The 17,989-nt window shown below is 42.6% G+C and overlaps 1 protein-coding gene across 1 annotated transcript in view; it reads right to left on the bottom strand.

Moving 5' to 3' along the window:
• Positions 1 to 14,952, bottom strand: part of WDR90 (WD repeat domain 90) — a 57,001-nt gene extending 42,049 nt beyond the window's left edge. Inside the window, exons 1-17 of the mRNA XM_069065524.1 lie at positions 14,654 to 14,952; positions 13,055 to 13,146; positions 12,306 to 12,482; positions 11,931 to 12,054; positions 11,053 to 11,223; positions 6,528 to 6,642; positions 5,565 to 5,629; positions 5,031 to 5,125; positions 4,684 to 4,893; positions 4,171 to 4,233; positions 3,706 to 3,774; positions 2,728 to 2,838; positions 2,376 to 2,521; positions 2,182 to 2,239; positions 1,729 to 1,847; positions 935 to 1,096; positions 420 to 550 (exon numbers count right to left, since the gene is read on the bottom strand). Coding sequence (XP_068921625.1) covers positions 420 to 550; positions 935 to 1,096; positions 1,729 to 1,847; positions 2,182 to 2,239; positions 2,376 to 2,521; positions 2,728 to 2,838; positions 3,706 to 3,774; positions 4,171 to 4,233; positions 4,684 to 4,893; positions 5,031 to 5,125; positions 5,565 to 5,629; positions 6,528 to 6,642; positions 11,053 to 11,223; positions 11,931 to 12,054; positions 12,306 to 12,482; positions 13,055 to 13,146; positions 14,654 to 14,663 — 1,918 coding nt within the window. The 5' untranslated portion in view covers positions 14,664 to 14,952. The remainder of the gene's footprint in view (positions 1 to 419; positions 551 to 934; positions 1,097 to 1,728; positions 1,848 to 2,181; positions 2,240 to 2,375; positions 2,522 to 2,727; positions 2,839 to 3,705; positions 3,775 to 4,170; positions 4,234 to 4,683; positions 4,894 to 5,030; positions 5,126 to 5,564; positions 5,630 to 6,527; positions 6,643 to 11,052; positions 11,224 to 11,930; positions 12,055 to 12,305; positions 12,483 to 13,054; positions 13,147 to 14,653) is intronic.
• Positions 14,953 to 17,989: the final 3,037 nt, after the last annotated feature.

Here is a 17,989-nt window from a genome sequence, read left to right as displayed (position 1 = left end):
AAGAATAGCAAAGGTATAAAAAGGCACTTTCCCAGTGGCATGATCCCAGGACCCCTAAGATTACACACACACAAACACTGCCCCCCCTATCCCCGCCCCAAGGTCTACAGCTCATGGCCAAGAACAGAGTCTTTTCATGTTACGTAGAAAGCAAAAGAAACAGAAAACCCCAGTATCCACCTGCTCGACACTCTCATTTTCCATCTGACCCAGCAAATCACATTTCAATAAATAATTAACTCCATTCTGTGCCTTAATCATCACTCCCAACCTCACTGTAAGAACAGGCCTTAGCCCAGCTGCCTTGATAACTTGGTGGCAAGCACTCACTCTTAGTTTTACAGACTGTTAGAAGTGGAAGAGGCCTTTGTCATGTGACTCCAGGCAACTAAACTGTGACAAAGAATACTAATGTGTACCCGAGTTGAATGTCTGCTTCTCTTTCCGGTGCACAGGCTGAGTTTGTGAAGGGAGTAGTCGCCGGGCATTTTGGATAGTAACATTCTTGTAGTTGATTTCTAGAATATGACCACTCCGGCTACAGACAAAGCTGAAAGTCACAGAAGATAAGCTGGAAGAGTTAAGATAGTGGAGTCTCCCACCCTCCAGCTGGACAGGGAACAGATTAACTGGCAGGTGTGATGGACTGACACAGATGTTAATCCTTGTGAAGTTTCATGAGAGAAGAGGCTCAGCTAGCTGAGGCCTTCTGTTTCTGTAAATGACTTTGCCTTAAAGCTCAGCAGGGGCAGGGACAGGTGGTATGTTCACCCTGGCATTGCTGTTGGCTTTCCTCCATCATCTGACCTCTGACACACTTGGCCCCGGGGCACTGAGCAGAGATTCATTTGCCCCTTATCAGGTTCTAAGAGCCACACACTGGGGCCAGGAGGGCACCTTTCCCCTGCTGGCTCTAGGGAGTTAGAATCCTTACAGTGTCCGATCCTCAGGTTCTCGATCAGCAACATGCCCTTCTTCAAAGGCAAGATCTGTGAACTCCAGAGCATGGTACTCTCCCAGATTTACTGGACACGAGCGCAGGGTGCCACTTCGAATCCGCCACAGTCTGATGTTGTCTCGACCACATGACACCATCCTGTTAGACACAATTCCAAGGAGGAAAGTGGGAGAGGAAATTTTCACTTCATTGCTTCCCAAGGAATGTAGTAGGGTAATTCTAATGATGGAAATGTCTATTTTTCAATTATGATTGGCATTGTAGGACAAAGAAGATTGGTCTTTGAGTCAGAAGGCCTGGGTGCAAAGCCTAGATTTGACACTTACTGTATAACTCTAAGTAAATCATTTCAGCTCTTTGAGTCTCCTCATCTGGAAAATGGAGATAATACTTACATGTCATAAGACTGTTGTAAGGTACTCTCACAGTTATAACATGGTATAGAACCACGAATCATTATAGTGGCTGATGATCCATAGACTGTTCTCTGTTTCTCCCTGACCAACCATTGGTCATTGCACTACTTATTAGCAACAAATTCTGTAAGATGATGAAACCCACTCTAGACAATATGGGTAGCAGTTGTGACAGAAGTCTGAACTAAAGACTTAATTCTTCATACTCTCCTGACTTCCCACAACCATGGACAATTGAGATGGAGCTATAATGGGGGTAAAAGAAGCTGAGCTGAGAGCTCTGCAATATAGCCTCATGGATAAATGGCCCCACAGCCAGCTTCCCATCATTACAATGCCTCTCTTCCTCATTACCTGGTATCATCAAAAAATGCAATCTTCAAGGCCTGGATGTCCACATCCGTGTGGGCCTTCGCCAGGACGGTCACCTCCCCTCCATGGCTCACAGAGGCTGTGCTCCACACCACCACCATCTGCAGCAGATCATCAGCATAAGCACTCTCACAATACTGACCTGACAGCAAGACCATCAGGACAAAGGCATCTTATCAGGACTCAGGAGTACTAAGTCAGCACTAAGGCAGACTTTGAGGCCAACATATAACAGCCCTAGCTCCATGCCAATGATATTTTCTTTAAATACAATAGATTCATACTGTTTCTATTCTACATGAAAATTACTCCAAGTCCTTAATTTATAAATTAATCTCTAGGGATAACAGTGGCCACAAATCCTGAGATAACACTTGAATCATGAAGTCCCATTACTCTTAGATAATTACAACTCTAAATATAAAATCCCATTACCGTCTTTCCGTGTCTATCCTTTCCAACACCACAGAGGACAGCTCCACTGTAAGAAAAGCTGAAAATGGAGAAAACATGCCATTATTCTAGGAAGTCTGCTATTTTGGGATTATTTCGAACTCACATACATCAATGGGAGTAACCAGAAAAAAAAATTAAACAAAACCAGAAACGCTTCTTTCCAAGAAACCTACCTGAGGAAGCATATGGAGTGAATGTGAGTTTTAAATATTGACAGACATTTTCCTGTCTCAAAATTCCAAAGTCGTACCATGCTCAGGGGACCCATCTGTGATGAAGCCAGCAGAGTGCTGTTCCCATTAAACGTGAGGGAAGAAACCTAGAAGAAACATCAGCCCTTGGCAGGACACATCTCATGAAAACATTCTCGAGGAAGAAAAGGGAATCCATAGTGCGCTATCTATCCCAATAGTGATATAACTATCTCAAATCTCCACAGCCTAAGAAGGGACAGGATACAAATAGTTATCTCTGTCCTATTCCCTGGATCTTAAGAACTCAATTTTTCAGAAAGGAACAGTTTACCTTATCTGTATGACCAATAAAGAAGCGCTGCTCTCCAGTCTCAACGATCAAGGCCACAATTACAGCATGACAAGGATAAACCAAATAGGAACCATCCTTAGACCACAGGGCCTACAGCACAAAGGTGAAGCCCAGGAGAGGAAAAGGAAGGTGGTAGGTAAGAGGAGTCAGAATTAGGGAGTTTCATAATCGCCTATGCAGATCGAACTACTACAACTCTTGACATTTCCCCCAGAGCAGGAGATTAAACAAGAGTACAGAATCAGGCCAGCAGCCCCAGACAAAACATGATCAGGATATCCATTAGCTCATACCACATGCAAATCAATGGGTAATGATGAATAAAGACTGGTCATACTCTTAAGAACATATACACAGTATACTTCTTTAAACAAAACAGAAGCTCTTAGCTTAAGAGCCACCTCTGAGGCAAAGTACATTAAGAATGTAAGTCTAGATATAGACAGAATCTCAAAGAATCAAGAAATAACATCAAAGAAGGTGCCAATTAACTTCCAAGGAGACAGTTTTTAATGTAGTGATGCAGTCAAGCTTCAATTTAGGAACTCTAATTCAAATAACTTCTTTCTACTATAAAGTTACTTTTTCTAATGTTCATTTTTTTTATTCTGAGTTCTGCCATTAAGGCAAACAATGTTTTTTTCACTATACATGTTTAGTCATACAAAACATGTTTCTATTAAAGGTACTTTTTCATAATACAAGGAATATTTAAAACAAGGTTAATTTAATGCCCATACACTGACTTGCTCTCAAAAATATTTTAAAATTTGGGGCGGTAAGGTGGTGCAGTGAGTAACAGCACCGGCCCCGGAGTCGGGAGGACCTGGGATCGGTTCCATTCTCAGATACTTAACACCCACATAAAAAAACTGGCTGTGTAACCTTCAGCAAGTTAATTAACCCTAACTGCTTAAAAAAAAAATTTTAAATTCAACCCCAACCCTGCTCACTGACCCATTTGGTGCTGCAGCCTCCAAAGCCAATCACTCCCTTTAGCTTCAGGATCGGGTCAGGGAGGAGATGCTAAAACAAATGAACAAACATACTGAGATCTAAAATCCTCCACTGCTTTCTTCTTTTCCCCTGGGAAGGGCCTTCCAACTTCCAGGACAACACCTGACCTTTTCTAATCACTTAATCAAGTCCTTTTGGGGTGAACAAGACATTTGTTACAATACCCAATCAGTAAACATGGAAGATGATTTGGTCTTGTGAAGATAAAAACTCTTCTCTAAGGAGGAGCCACACAAAAAGGTTTCCACAGTCCAAGAAGGAACCTAAATGCCACTTCCTCCTACTTGCCCTTAGACTAGAAGCTGATATGTATACAGTTCACATTCACATCTCTAAAGGTCAATTTCATTTCATAGCAGGACCCAACTCAAAAAGGCCAAAACAGTGTTTCAGTTGTTTCCTTACTCTGTGCCGAGATGAATTCTTGGTAGAAATGGTATTTGATTTGGTCAGCCTTGGGCTTGTAATCTGGATAAGAAAGGAAAAGTGAGAGATAGGGGGGGAAAAAACTACAGGGAAATAGCCCAATTAACATTATCCATGACAATCTTATGACAGCAGAAGATCAAATCTGAGAGGGTGGGCTAGGTGCCCCATAAATATGACAGATATCCTCAGAAATGAGTAGCAGTATAAGTGACACAGAGGTCTCTTCTTAGACCTAGGGACTCATCCCATGGGCCCACAAACCTCTCTGCATCTTATGACCAAAACATAAACCTTCAGAAGAAGAGATATTTGCTCTTGATGAGTCCTCCAATAGTTACTATGGGAGAGCTAACTCTTCAATGGAATATCAGAGCTCCCCTCTATGAAAAGGTTCACTGGGTTTCCAATGGCTCCCAGTGCTGTGATGAGAATCCAAACTCTTGCCAAAACGTGCTAACAGCTGCCTCCATCACAGCACATAGTGCTTACCTCACCCAAGCCAGGGTCTTCAAGGAGGGTGGGTCCCTTGCCCAATTTGTGAACATACACGTCAATGCCACCATCATTTGCTGCACATGAGACAGTAGCATCTCCACCAGCCAGAACGCCTTTTCTGCAGCCCTTCTGATTCCCAAGGTGCCCAGAGGTCAGACTTACCTCAGGGATAGACTTCTGAACTGAAGGAGTCCGATGTGACCACTGAGTTTAAAAAAAAAAAAAACATTAGCCAAGTGTTCACAGGTTCCTAGAACCAACAAAATCAGAAGGGTAAATTACAATTCTTTTGAAGACCAAGTACCAGAAAAGAGGGTAAAGAAAGCTGAACTGATACCCACAGCCACGGGACTGGTTATCTGCTGAATGAGTGACACTTTATCTTGGATGCTGTCAGTAACTGGTTGTGGAAGCTGCTGGACAGGCTCATGAGATCCTAAGGTAGGAAAGCAAGGGCTGTCATAACTGATTTCAATACTAAGAGTTAGAGAAGAAGACCGGATTATCTGACAGCCTAAGACATCACATAGGTACCACTGTGATCTGTAGAGAAAGATAAGGCAGACCAGCTCAAAATAAAAAAGTGCACAAAAACTTACCAAAAATTAGAATTGTCTACTAGTTGTATCAGCTACTTCAGAAGGCAGAAAATTCCCTGTTCTAGCAGAGTCTAATAACTGCTTGTGGGGAAAGCTATAGCGAGGATTCATGTTCCAGTTATAAGTCACACTACATGATGAATGACCTCCATGGTCCCTACAGCCCTAGGAGCCAGAATAACCTCGATGCTCCAGGCTTCTCCACCAAACTGGGCTAGTCTTATCCAAAATGTCCAACCCACTCTCCCCAGCTTACATGACACTCTGTCTGCTTACCTGAGGTACGAGAAAGACAGCTCTGAACTGAATCTTGGAGCATTTGGGAGTCATCAGTAGGAAACCTTGAAGAAGGGCAAAAGGAAAGTCATTCTTCTAATAGAGTAACTCTCAAAATGTGATCCATAGGCCCCTGGGGGTCTCTGAGACCCTTTCAGAGAATTTACAAGGTCAAAACTATTTTGAAAACAATACTAAAACTACTGGTGGTTTATTTAGATATTCTTCCCTTTTCTAACTACATATTTTCTGTATGAAGCTGGATTTTTGTTATATATTTCAACCAAAACAACATATTACAACAGTGAATACAAAGCAGATATGAGAACCCAGCTTTCTTCTATTAATCCAGATAATAATGCAAAAATATGTAAAATAATGCTATTCTCACTATTTTTGTTTTGGAAAATATAATGATTTCTCATTAAAAATTATATTTATGTTAACATGTAATGGGTTTATTTTTAAAAGAATAAATTTTTCTAAAATTTGTCAGCTTTAATTTCTAACATAATAAATATCTGTAGATATACCCCACAGGAACAAAAGCTCTTTGGGGTCCTTATTTTTTTTTGGAAGGAGGAGGGTAGGGCAATTGGGATTAAGTGACTTGCCTGAGGTCACACGGCTAGGTGTGTGTGTGCATGTGTGTGTGTGTGTGTGTGTGTGTGTGTGAAGTGTCTGAGGCTGCATCCGAACCCAGGTCCTCCTGACTCCAGGGCCGGTGCTCTAATCACTGTGCCATCTAGCCGTGCCCCCCTTCCTTATTTTTTAAGAGAGAATTCCTAAAACCAAAAAGTTTGAGAACTTATGTTCTAGAATATTACTTGTGCATTCACATACTCCCAGCAGAGAGAGAAGAATGCGCTGGACGAGGAAAGATGGCATTATTTCCACAAAGCATTATAAGAAGATTAACCGATATAATAAACAGCTAATGTTCAGAAACAGTAAGATACATACCTGATAAACACATAACGATCATGCCATTTCTCCCCCTTTGGAACAGGAAATGACATTTCTCGGGGCATGGGGTTGAGAGCCAGTTTGGCTTGTCGGACTTCTGAGATGGTGACACCTATCCATGGGTAGAAAAAACAAGAATCTATCTGGCTACCCAGAAGAGATGACAATTACACTCAGCCTGCTTTCTGTCCCTGTAGCCAGCTTGGAATTTCTCCTTATTAAGAGCATATTTGACAGAAATTTCTAGCTCTGTCAAAGTGGGAATCTGGTACATGTCAGTAAGTCTAAATTAAGAGTCAGATTATAATTATAATCAGTACTGAGTACCTAACATATATGTATATTTATGTATTTATATTAAATATGTTTATTTGCATATGATACATATCAATACATGTACATGGTACAGAGAAAACCATCATTATGTATACATATATACACAATGCATATATGTGTGTATGTGTGTGCGTACATATATACGTACACATGTATGTCTATAGCACTGAGCATCAGGAATAGGCGGTATAAACTGTAATCTCTGCCCTAAAAGAATTTACATCTAATTGGAGAATCAGGCTACGTATGTAAAAATAAATTCAGAAACAGAAGCATATTTGTGATATACCAAATGGGTGGTTCACACAATACAGTTCATAGTGGAAAGTAATCATTGTAAACAGGAGTAGCTGGGCATTTCAAAAAGAGTAAGGTTTAGAGAAAGAGGGAGATAAGAAAGCGTATGGCATGTTCAGGGAATAATGTCTAGCTAGGTTTAGCTGGAATTAAGGTTCATGCAGCAGAGATAAATGAGGAGATACAAGAAAGCAGCAGGAGATAATTCAATTCAATCCAAAACAAGATATGTATACACATATACACACACACCCCATACATACACATGCATATGCGTGTATACATATACATACACACACACAGACACACACACGCTGCTGCTGTTTGTCCTTCATTCTCCCGGAGGACCATGATCTCAGGGAGGCGATGCCATGACATGCAAGTGAATTGGATTTAAGTGAGGGATGGCTGTGCAACCTCACCAGCTTCACTTTCTCCTCAAGGAACCTACACTGGTTGAGTATGAAGGAGGAATAACGTATATACAAATAAGTAAATATAAGATACCTTGAAGAAAGGGAAAAGAGTGTTACCTGGAGAGTCAGATTGTGGAGAGACTGGAATACTAGGTTAAAAAACATGGATATAATCTCATCAAAAGCAGAGAACCACTGAAGGTTTTAAGACAGATGTTGTGAACACATGGAGTTTTAGGAAAAAATAATCCCAATTAAGGAAAGTTCCAATCAAGATGGAAAAGTAAATAGGTATAAGAACAGCTCAGCTCCCACACAAGTTTTCCAGTAATGATTTTTTTTTAAATGCCAGACTAAATAATAATAAAAAAAATACAAAGAGAAACTATACTAATTACCATTGCTCAAGCCAGGCCTGCCATGAGAGAAGAGCCAGAAGCCTGCAGGGCATTAAGGAAGGAGTCTACCTAGAGAAGCAGGGCAAGCACTGAGTCTGGAGGTCAACAAGTACAGCCCCGTTACACTCCAAAAACACCTGGTACCAGCAATCCATGGTACCACGAAGCAGGAAGATCTGAGTGTTCTAACAAGGGAGCTCCAGGGCAGCAAGATGCACAGAGAGGCAGACAAAGCTCCAGAGGGCAGTAAATTCTGGGACTCTGAAAGTCTGAGCATGCTGACCTCAGCCACCACCCCTGAGGACCTTGGAAAATGCAGCCATCTATAGACAAAAAAGTGAACCTTATGCCGTCAGCATTCTGAGCTCAGACACCAGTAGAAGTAGAAGCCAGCAGGAGAAGCCTGACCATAACACAAAGTCCCAATTAAGGAAGTAAGGTTTGGAATATATGTAAAAAGAAAGCACTAATGATAAAGAAACTCAGTGGATCAATCTAGGGCAGGGGTGGGGAAACCTCTGATCTAGAGACCACATGTGGCCCTCTAGGTCCTCAAATATGGCCCTTTGACTGAATCCAAACTTCACAGAACAAATCCCCTTAATAAAAAGGGGCCTCAAGGCCACAGGTTCCCCACTCCTGATCTAGGAAAATCCAAAACAAACCCAGAAGAAAAGATTAACTCCCCAATAACTGCAGAGACGAGAACAGAGACCATTACAGGCATGGGTAACAGTCAGTGAAAACAGCTTATGGGGTGGCTAGGTGGTGCAGTGAATAGAGCACTGGCCCTGGAGTCAGGAGGATATGAGTTCAAATCCAGCCTCAGACACTTAACACAGAACTAGCCTTGTGACCTTGGGCAAGTCACTTAACCCCAAAAAGCAAAAATAAAACAAAAAACCAGGTTGTGATGGAATCAGGAGGAATATCTTGTGCAAGACAAAGTAAGGAGGCTAGTGTCACTGGACTGCAGAGTATGTGGAGGGGAGTAAAGTCTAAGAAGACTGGAGCAAGGGCTTTGAATAACAAATAAGATTTTATCTTAGATCCTAGAAATAGTAGGGGTAAATGCGGGGGGGCAAAATGTTTAGATCCAAGCTTTAGGGATGTCTCTTTGGCAGCTGAGTGGAAGAGGAATTGGAATGGGAGACTTAAGACAAGGAAACCAATCAGAAGACTATAGCAAGAATCTAGATGCGAAGTGATGGGGGATGAGGGCCCATACTAGGGTGGTGGCAGTATCAAAGAAGCCTATAGAGGCAGAATCAACAGGTCTTGGTAATGGACTTGATATCAGGGGTTGAGAGAGAATAAGAATTGAGGATATCATGTAGGTTGTGAGCTTGGGTGGCTGGGAGGACAGTGAGAGTTACAGGAAAGCTGGGAAGACAGAAGGGTTTTGGGAGGAGATGAAGAGTTTAGTTTTGGACATGTTAAGTGTAAGATCTCTATGGGATATCCAGTTCAAAACATCCAAAAGGTAATTGGAGATATGTCTGGAGTTCACGGAAGCAAATGATCACCAAGTGAAATAATACAGAAAGAGAAGGTCTGGGACTGAGCTCTGGGGAATACCCACCGTTTGTTGAACTGGATGAAGATCTAGCAAAAGGAACTGAGAAACAGTAGTCAGACAGGTAGGATTAGAACCAGAAGAGCAGCATCACAAAAACCTAAAGAGAAAACAGTATCAAGAAAAGGGGGATCCACAGTGTGAAAGGCTGAAGAGTGGTCAAGAAGCGTGAGGACCGAGAAAAGGTCATTCGATTTGGCAATTAAGGGATCACTTAACTTTGGAAAAAGCAATTTCTGTTGAATGATAAAGTCAGAAGCCAGATTGCAGAAAGTTAAAAAGACAGTAAGAGGAAAGGGAATGAGGGCATCAAATATGAACAGCTTCCACATGCTTATACATAACAGAGAAGAGAGACGTGTAGTGATAGTTAGAGGGAATCAATGGATCAAGTGAGGCTTTTTTGAGGATGAGGGAGACATGGGCATGTTTACTGGAAGGGAAACAGCCTGCAATAGACAAGGAGAGAAGAAAGACAAGCAGAAGGATGGAGATACAAAGCTGGAGAAGAAAAGGCCCAACAGCCTCGCTCCTGCACATAGAAAGGACTGCCTTGAGAGACAAAGGGAAAGGGAAAGTGGGACAAGGCATTTAGGAGATGTGAGGCGAGGAGAGAAGCAGAAGCTCTCAGCAAATGGGTTTGATTTTTCAGTGAAACTTAAGATTCTCAGCTGAGAGGGTTGGGGAGGGGAGCCTGAAAGGGATGACAAGGTTTGGAAAAGCTACTATGGTGAACAGGACTGTGAATCACTCAGGAGGTGTAAAAGAATTGCCTTGTTGTAGTGAGGGCCCAGTGAAGATTATGTGGAAGTTGTGACTTGCTCATACAGAGCTGGAATTCAAACCCAGACTCTCTGACTTTGAACCCAGTGCCCTTCCTAATACATCATTGGATGGTTAAGATATCACTGGTGGCCTTGGAGAAAGCGAGTCAGAATGTACAAGATGAAATTTGATTACAAGGAGTTAAGTAGGTGGAAAAGAAAGGAAACCAGCAAATATAAATTATTCTTTCTAAAAATTTGGCAGTGAGATGAGAGAGGAAGACCAGAACATAAGAGAAATAGCAGACTTTAAGTTTTTAAAGATACAATAGATTTCTGATCAATACAATTCCTTGTATTCCAAAGGACTCGTGATGAAAAAATACTATCTACCTCCAGAAAGAGATGAACTCTTGAGTGAAGACTGAAGTGTAATTTTTTTGCTTTAGTTTTGCTTTTCTCCCCACAATATGCTTAATATGGAAATATGACTTGCAAGACTTCCTATGTACAATGGATATTTCTTCATATGAATAATGGGTATATTTCTTGCTTTCTCAGTGCAGAAGAAAAGATTAGGAATTGAAAATCAAAACAAAACAAAAATAAATAAGATACAGAGCAGATCTGAGTATGACTGTAGACAAGAAAATAAGTAGGATAGAGAAGAGATGAGAAAAAATAAAGCATTCAGCTTAAATCCCCTAAGAGCCACTCCTGGGTTTGACTCTTCACCTGGATCAAAAGACAGGTCACTGGTATAGATATTTTTCACCAACTGATTGGCACAGAGTTTTACACTCTTTATGTGGCTGTAACGTCGATTCAGATACATCATTAAAATGAACTGGAGATCTAGCTGAAGGCAAGTCCATCGCACACACCTGGGAGCTGCACCAATAAGGTCTGGAAATTAGAAATACCCAGGGTCAAATATTAAATTAATCATGACTAAAACCTCATAGGGACAAACAATCAGTTTACAACACCTTACTAGAGGCCCATCAAGACTATCCTCTTAGAGCAGTCCTTTCTCTATACCAACCCAGAAAAAATGAATTAGAAAATTCAAGGAAACTGAATTTTCTTAATCTCACCTCAGTGCATGTCATATTACCCACCCTTCTGCCTGCAAACAGGTCCTTTCCTATCCCAAAACACATTCCTTTCCTCCTCTTGTTCTTTCACTAAGTCATCATTCAAAAACAACCATCAAACAGGCAGATTGGCAATAGGGCTATTTTGCTCAAAAATGCACTTAAGTTATCTAATTCCTGAGCATAAATTCCTCTTTGCCAGAGCTGGAAGCACTTCTGAAGCTATCGTGTTCAGCATCACTGAAGAAATCTAGCAGCACCTTCTGCAATGACATCTCATAGCCTTCTTTCTAGCCTATCAGCCTAGTGTGGAGGAAAGAGCACTGGCGTCACAAGACCTGGAACTGAATCCCAGCTGTCCTACTCTTTATCCATATGGCCCTGTACAAACCACCACCTCTATGACCATGTGTGACATGACTACAGTAACACTTATATTACCTATACAGATAATCTTAAAGCACTTGTAAATACAGACTAGCATAACATGAATTTTCAGGGTGCTTCTGGATCAACCTGTCTTAGAAGTCTTCGTAGGCCCTGTAGCTTCTTCATAAATGAAAGGGAACTGAAGCCAGGTAGATGTGGACTTGAACTCCTTAAAGAGGTTGGAGAATGAGATGCGAATCACTTGGCTATCCTGAGAAGAGAGATATATAATCCATTCAGGAGATGAGGAGGTAAAGGCAGAAATGTTCAAGTGACCACAAAAGAAAGGGCAAATTGTCTTGGACGTTGGGAGGCTACCTTCTTGCCTTCTGTCCCTTCTCATTCTTCTGTAATATCACCTTACATTTTCACAGTGTGGTTATCTATCTCAAAATGCTTCCATATCTATTAAATCATCAGAATCACATGGGACCCATATAACAAAATGTGTCTCATACATACCTCAGTTGTCACATCCAAGTGGACAACAAAGTACTTCATGGGAATAGGCCTGAAAAGTAGGTAGAGGTATCGCCCTGTCAGGCCCAGAGACTGGGTGCTAGTTTTGGGGAGCTGAATAAAATTGCCAGCAGGAATGGCACCACGAATACGGTAAACTGTTGCCTTCAGAGTCTTATCCTAGGAAGAGATGTCAGTCAGATAATTAAAATTAAGTTTATACCTCAAACAGCAAAGTAGGAAAGAACCAATTTGGGAAACCCTAGATGATTACTGCTGCTGTTTGTCCATCATTCTCAAAGAGAACCATGACATCAGGGAGTAATTCAATGATGTGTAAATGAATTGGATTTAAGTGAGGGAGGGCTGTGCAGTCACCTGGCTAACTTTCTCCTCCAGAGTCATCTGGGTTCAGTGGCCAGATACAGATCAGAACAAGTGGAGATGGCCCAGGATGCAGTGGAAAACATTGGCCTTTTCAAGCTAAGGTCTTCAACAGATCTGTTTCATTGAGGCAGTGCCCATTCATTAAGGCTTAATAAGAAATGAAGTAAAGAATGGCCTCTTTAAAAAAAAAAATAGATCTGGGAGGGGAAGACTCTCAAGATTTCTAGTCAAAACAGAAACAACCGTTATTTATATTCATTCTGAGCCAAATGGGGCCCCAAGAGTGGCTAGGGAGATCCCAGAGGGGAGGGTGGCTTTAAATTCCCAGGACCCAAGGATAAGCAGTCATGATAGTGGCAGATTACCATAATAGTAGTCACATCTCCCTCCTTGGTTGACCTTTTCCATTCTTCTATTTTCAAGTGTTTGAAGATATTCAGATATGGATGTTGCCACACTGACAAGAAAAGTCAACATAACTGTCAATGCCTTGGAATGATCCTCTCCCCCTTGACAAATAATGGCTGATCCAGGGAAATAATGTGGTAGCGTTCGGCACATGGAGGCATAGGTGTGGATTCCCACTCTGATTCAGATTGTGAGACTACAGGCAAATAAATCACTTCATTTTCTACACCTGCCCTCTCTTCTATAAAATGGTTATACCTGAGAAATAATGAATACTATTCATTCCCAGGGGATCTTGACTATGAGATTCACAAACCCAATCATGATGTTTGTTCAGAAATATTCCATCATCACCAACAATAAACATTTCTTAAGTATCTACTAAGCTCAAGGATCTGTATGATGCTTTGGAGATATGTAGAAGAATAAGACATGGTCCCTGGTTTTCCAGTGTACTAATAAATAAATACACTGGGATAAAAAAGACTAACAGTAGGAGACAATGCATACTAAATACTGAATGAACAAACCTGGGACTTTTTTAGCACAAATGAAAAGCCCTTCCTCCTCCCTAATATGCACCTTACTAGTCATCTGAAGCTCCTACACATCTCAGAAGCTTGCTTGCTTGCTGTTAGCACTCATTATGTGACCACAGCCAGTCATTACTCTCTGGGACCTTCTGTTTCTCCAACTCCACAATACTTAATAAGCTGCCCTATGATCTCCCCTCCTTTCCAAATAATATCTGGACTATACTTCTATACCGCCCCCCCCAAAAAAGCCCAGGACACTTGCAAATTTTGGCACCCTTGTTCCCACTGCTTGGAAAGCCCCCACCTCACCTTGAGATTCCTACTGACCTTTTATAGGTCAACTCAAACACCAACAACTCAGCAAACTGTCCTGATCCCTTCCTCCATTCTTAATGACCTCTCTCCACTCCCCTCTAGGGGTCCACTAGCACTTGGTTTTCTGTCTAGCGAATTTATCGTGAATTACTTTGCATTATAATCATCCGTGTACGTGCCCAATCAGAGATTTTAATTTTCCCAAATTTTGTAATCTTTCCCAGTGATTGGCACTATGTTCTGTACAGAGAAGGGACTTTAAAAGTCACCAGGGCACTCAAATGAATCTAAGCTAGTCCAACGATGACGTCACCTACGGGTCGCAAGTCATCCCCTCCGACTTCTTTGGATGCCGGAGGAAACGTAGGCCCAGAGGGGAGTGGAAGGGCCTGGCCTGGCACAGGGTCCCACAGCCCACCTCAACCCCCATCCCCCCACCAGGCTTTCCGGGAGAAAGAGGGGAGACAAGCATCAGGAGCTCCGCGGATGCTCAGGCCGCTAGGGGTACACATTCAGATACGGGCCGGGCCGGGCCGGGCCGGCCCCAACCGGGAGGAGCCTGAGGCGGAGCCCGGTGAGCTGCGCAGAGCAGGCCCTCGGGGCAAGCCGGAACCTGGGCCGTTCAGGCTCCACCCAGCTCTGGGCCTCGGAGTCTCCCCACCGGGCGCCCACGCCGCCCCCGGGGCCTCCCGCTCGCTCCACTACCTCGGGCCATGGCCGCAGGGTTGTTGGCAGCCCTTCCGGGTTTCCGCCGAGATCCCAGCCGCTCAAGCCTCCCGCCACTGCCGCCGCCCCGGCCGCCAGCCCTGACGTCTTCGGGCACGCAGCGCGGTTGCCTAGCAACCCGCTCCTGGCACGAAGCTCTTTGCAGGCCCCACCGTTCCGTTGTGGCGGCGCCCGGCTTCCCCGCAGGCGCCAAGGGGGAGGAGCTAGAAAAGGGACCGGTTTCCGGAGCTGTCCTCCGCCCCCACCTCTCAGTTTACTATACTATGGTGTTGGGTATTTGAAGTTGACGTCCTGAACCGAGAGCCGAGGATGCGCACTTAGCGCCTTGCTTCTCTAGTGCTGGGGCAAGGTAGTCCTGACCTGGATAGACCTAGTGGAGTGTCATCCTATCTCCGAGCCGGAAGGGAGCTTAAGAAAACATCTCAGCCAAACCACATTTGCATTCCTGGAGTAGTAACAGACCTAGAGAGTGGAAGTGACTGCATGAGAGTGGGCCCTGTGGTACTTTACTTTCTATTTGTATTTCCAGTACTTAGCACTGTGCTTTGTACAACAAGCACTGAATAAGTACTTTATTTACTTTATTCCTTCACCATTCTTTGTCACAAAGCCAACTTGTAGCAGAGCAGAGGCTATAACTCACCTATTCATGTTCATGGTTCGGTTGTGTCCTATTTGTGACCCTCTTTGGGGTTTTCTTGGCAGAGATACTGGAGGGGTTTGCCATTTCCTTCTCCAGATCATTTTACAGATGAGGAAACTGAGGCAATCAAGGTTAAGTGACTTTCCCAAGGTCACACAGCTAGCCAGTGTCTGAGGCTGGATTTGAACTCAGGAAGATGAGTCTTCCTGACTCCAGGCCTAGTGTTCTATACACTGCTCTAACCTAGCTACCTCCCCTCTCCTGACTGAGTCTTAATGTTTACTCCATTTGATCTTGGGTGGCAGTTATTAACCTGAGGTCCCTGACTTGTGATTTTGTTTTTTTATATATTGTGATAATTGTATTTTAATATAATTGATTTCCTTTATAATCTTATGTATTTAAATTTATGCATTTAAAAACATTATCCTGAGAAAGGGTTCTTAGGCTTCCCCAGATGAACAAAGGGATTTTTCAGGGGGATGCTGGGACCAGATTGTAGCAGCTTCCAAACAATTGTAAAATTTTCGGTGTGAGCATTTATGACTCAGATATTGGCAAAGGTTAAAAATCAGAAGTTGATTTATTTTTTTTATTATCTAGCCTTAAGGAACTGATGGAGAAAATGTTAATAATGCAGATTAAATTTAAAAGTGTACTGTGGACACTTTGGTTTTTGTTTGTTTTACCAAAGAGCCTGTTAAGTATTTACCAGCATTTCCCTGGTTCCAGGACACACATAAAAAGCTTGACAATCCTTGATTTAGGAGTTTTTAAAAGTATGGGCAAAGACCCCCTCTTAGCTTGCAAACGCTTTTTTGAAAATTGCTGGATTTAGAGCAAGAAAATCTCAGTTCTAATAGGACTCTGATACTTATTATCTCTTATTCAAACCCATTTCCTCTTTTTGAAACTGTTTCTTTATTTTTACAATCAGGAAGATTGGGTTTGTTTATCTCTAAATTCTTTTCATATGATTCAGTGTCATAGGGTAGGAGTAGGAAGAGGGGCTTAGAATTAAATAGAGGAGCCAAGCGTTCAAGGACATCCTGTATTCCTGGAAGTCCTAATCCAGGGGTGTGGAACCTTCAGCCTTCAGGCCACATATAGCCAACTAGGTCCTTTGGGGATTTGTTCTGTGAAGTTTGGATTCAGTCAAGGGGCCACACTTGAGGACCTAGAGGGCTACATGTATCCTCAAGGCCAAAGGTTCCCCACCCCTGTAATCCCTTCATTTCTTAAAATTCTATAAAATATGGAGATTCAGTTTCTTCCAGGGAAATTAGAATAGGTAATCTGTTTAAAGTGCCACTTAGACTTTAGCCATTTATAAATAAAATCAATTTAGAAAGTTTCAGATTTGGGTCCAAGTTTCCTTATCTGTAAATAATTAATAGTACCTACCTCCCAAGGTTGTTTTTTGTTGTTGTTGTGAGGATCAAATGAGGTGATAATCGGAAAGATCTTAGTACAGTGCCTGGCACATATTAAGAGCTATATGAATGTTAGCTATTATTATAATTGTTAGTATTATTATGTTGAAGTTCTTCTACAATCTAGCTATCAGTGGAATAGACTACTTTGTGAAAATGGAATTTTGCATTTGGAGATGCTGCGGATTCCTGCTTAGATAGTTACTGAATTAAAGGGCCTCCAGGTTCCTTCCAGCATAGAGATTCTATGATAACTTTCCAGCCTTTAGGCAGGGCTCCAAATGTTTCCATGCTTGAGAGCCAGTTCCTTCTTTCAGAGCATTACCTAGATTAGCCACTAGATGGCCCTACAGAGCTTCTTTGGGCTATCAGAACGCTGTTCCAGTGCCCAGTTCTGCCCCTACCCCTCTCTGGTTGGGTCCTCTTCCCCGGGTGACTATAGTCACTTGCATAGGATTATAGTTGTAGAGCTGAAAGAGCCACAATTCTTCCTTTCCTCACAGGTCAGTAATGTTTTCTAATCAGCAATCCCCTTTACCAACACATTCCCTCTCCCTTCCTTCTCAAGTGGTCAGGTCCAGGCCAGAGGTAAGAAGAAATGGATTGGAGGCAGTTAGGTGGCACAGTGAATAGAGCACCGGCCCTGAAGACAGGACAAGCTGAGTTCAAATCCAGCCTCGGACACTTGACACACTTACTAGCTGTGTGACCTTGGGCAAGTCACAACCCCAATTGCCCTGCCTTTGCCCCCTCAAAATAAAAAAAAAAGGAATGGATTGTGATGAGGGGTCCAAATCTTTCATTAAAACTTCATGTCACCTAGGCAGGTAGGTCAATCCTGGGCACCAGCCCTCTGCCATAAACATATTAGCAGCCATTAATATAGAGTGTCTAAGATGAGTTGTCTCCTCAGAAAGCAAAGACCTTAGGACACAGGAAGGGAAATTTTGCTTGGGAGGGGAAGGAGAGACTGTACTTCCCGACTTCTCCGTTCCCAGTAAGGTCAGGCCTAATGAGGACACAACATAAATGTGTGTTGGGGGTGGGGAGGTTAAGGGGGAGTAGAATGATTATCAACTTTTCAGCTTCACAGTTTTGCCTCCAGCTGCCTTTCGGGGGAGTTGGATGTACCTAAGCCATAGGCAAAAACATGCCTTGACTATTCGATTCCCTGCCCTCTTTTCAAGTTCCCTCCAGGAATAATGGAAAACCAGGTCAAATACATCTGATTTTAGAAAG

The sequence above is a fragment of the Petaurus breviceps genome, unplaced genomic scaffold, assembly GCF_028583685.1.
Source record: "Petaurus breviceps papuanus isolate PSGF00001 unplaced genomic scaffold, PetGlider_PUasm1.0 138, whole genome shotgun sequence".
Classification (NCBI taxonomy): domain Eukaryota; kingdom Metazoa; phylum Chordata; class Mammalia; order Diprotodontia; family Petauridae; genus Petaurus; species Petaurus breviceps.
This window is presented reverse-complemented; position numbering and strand designations above follow the sequence as displayed.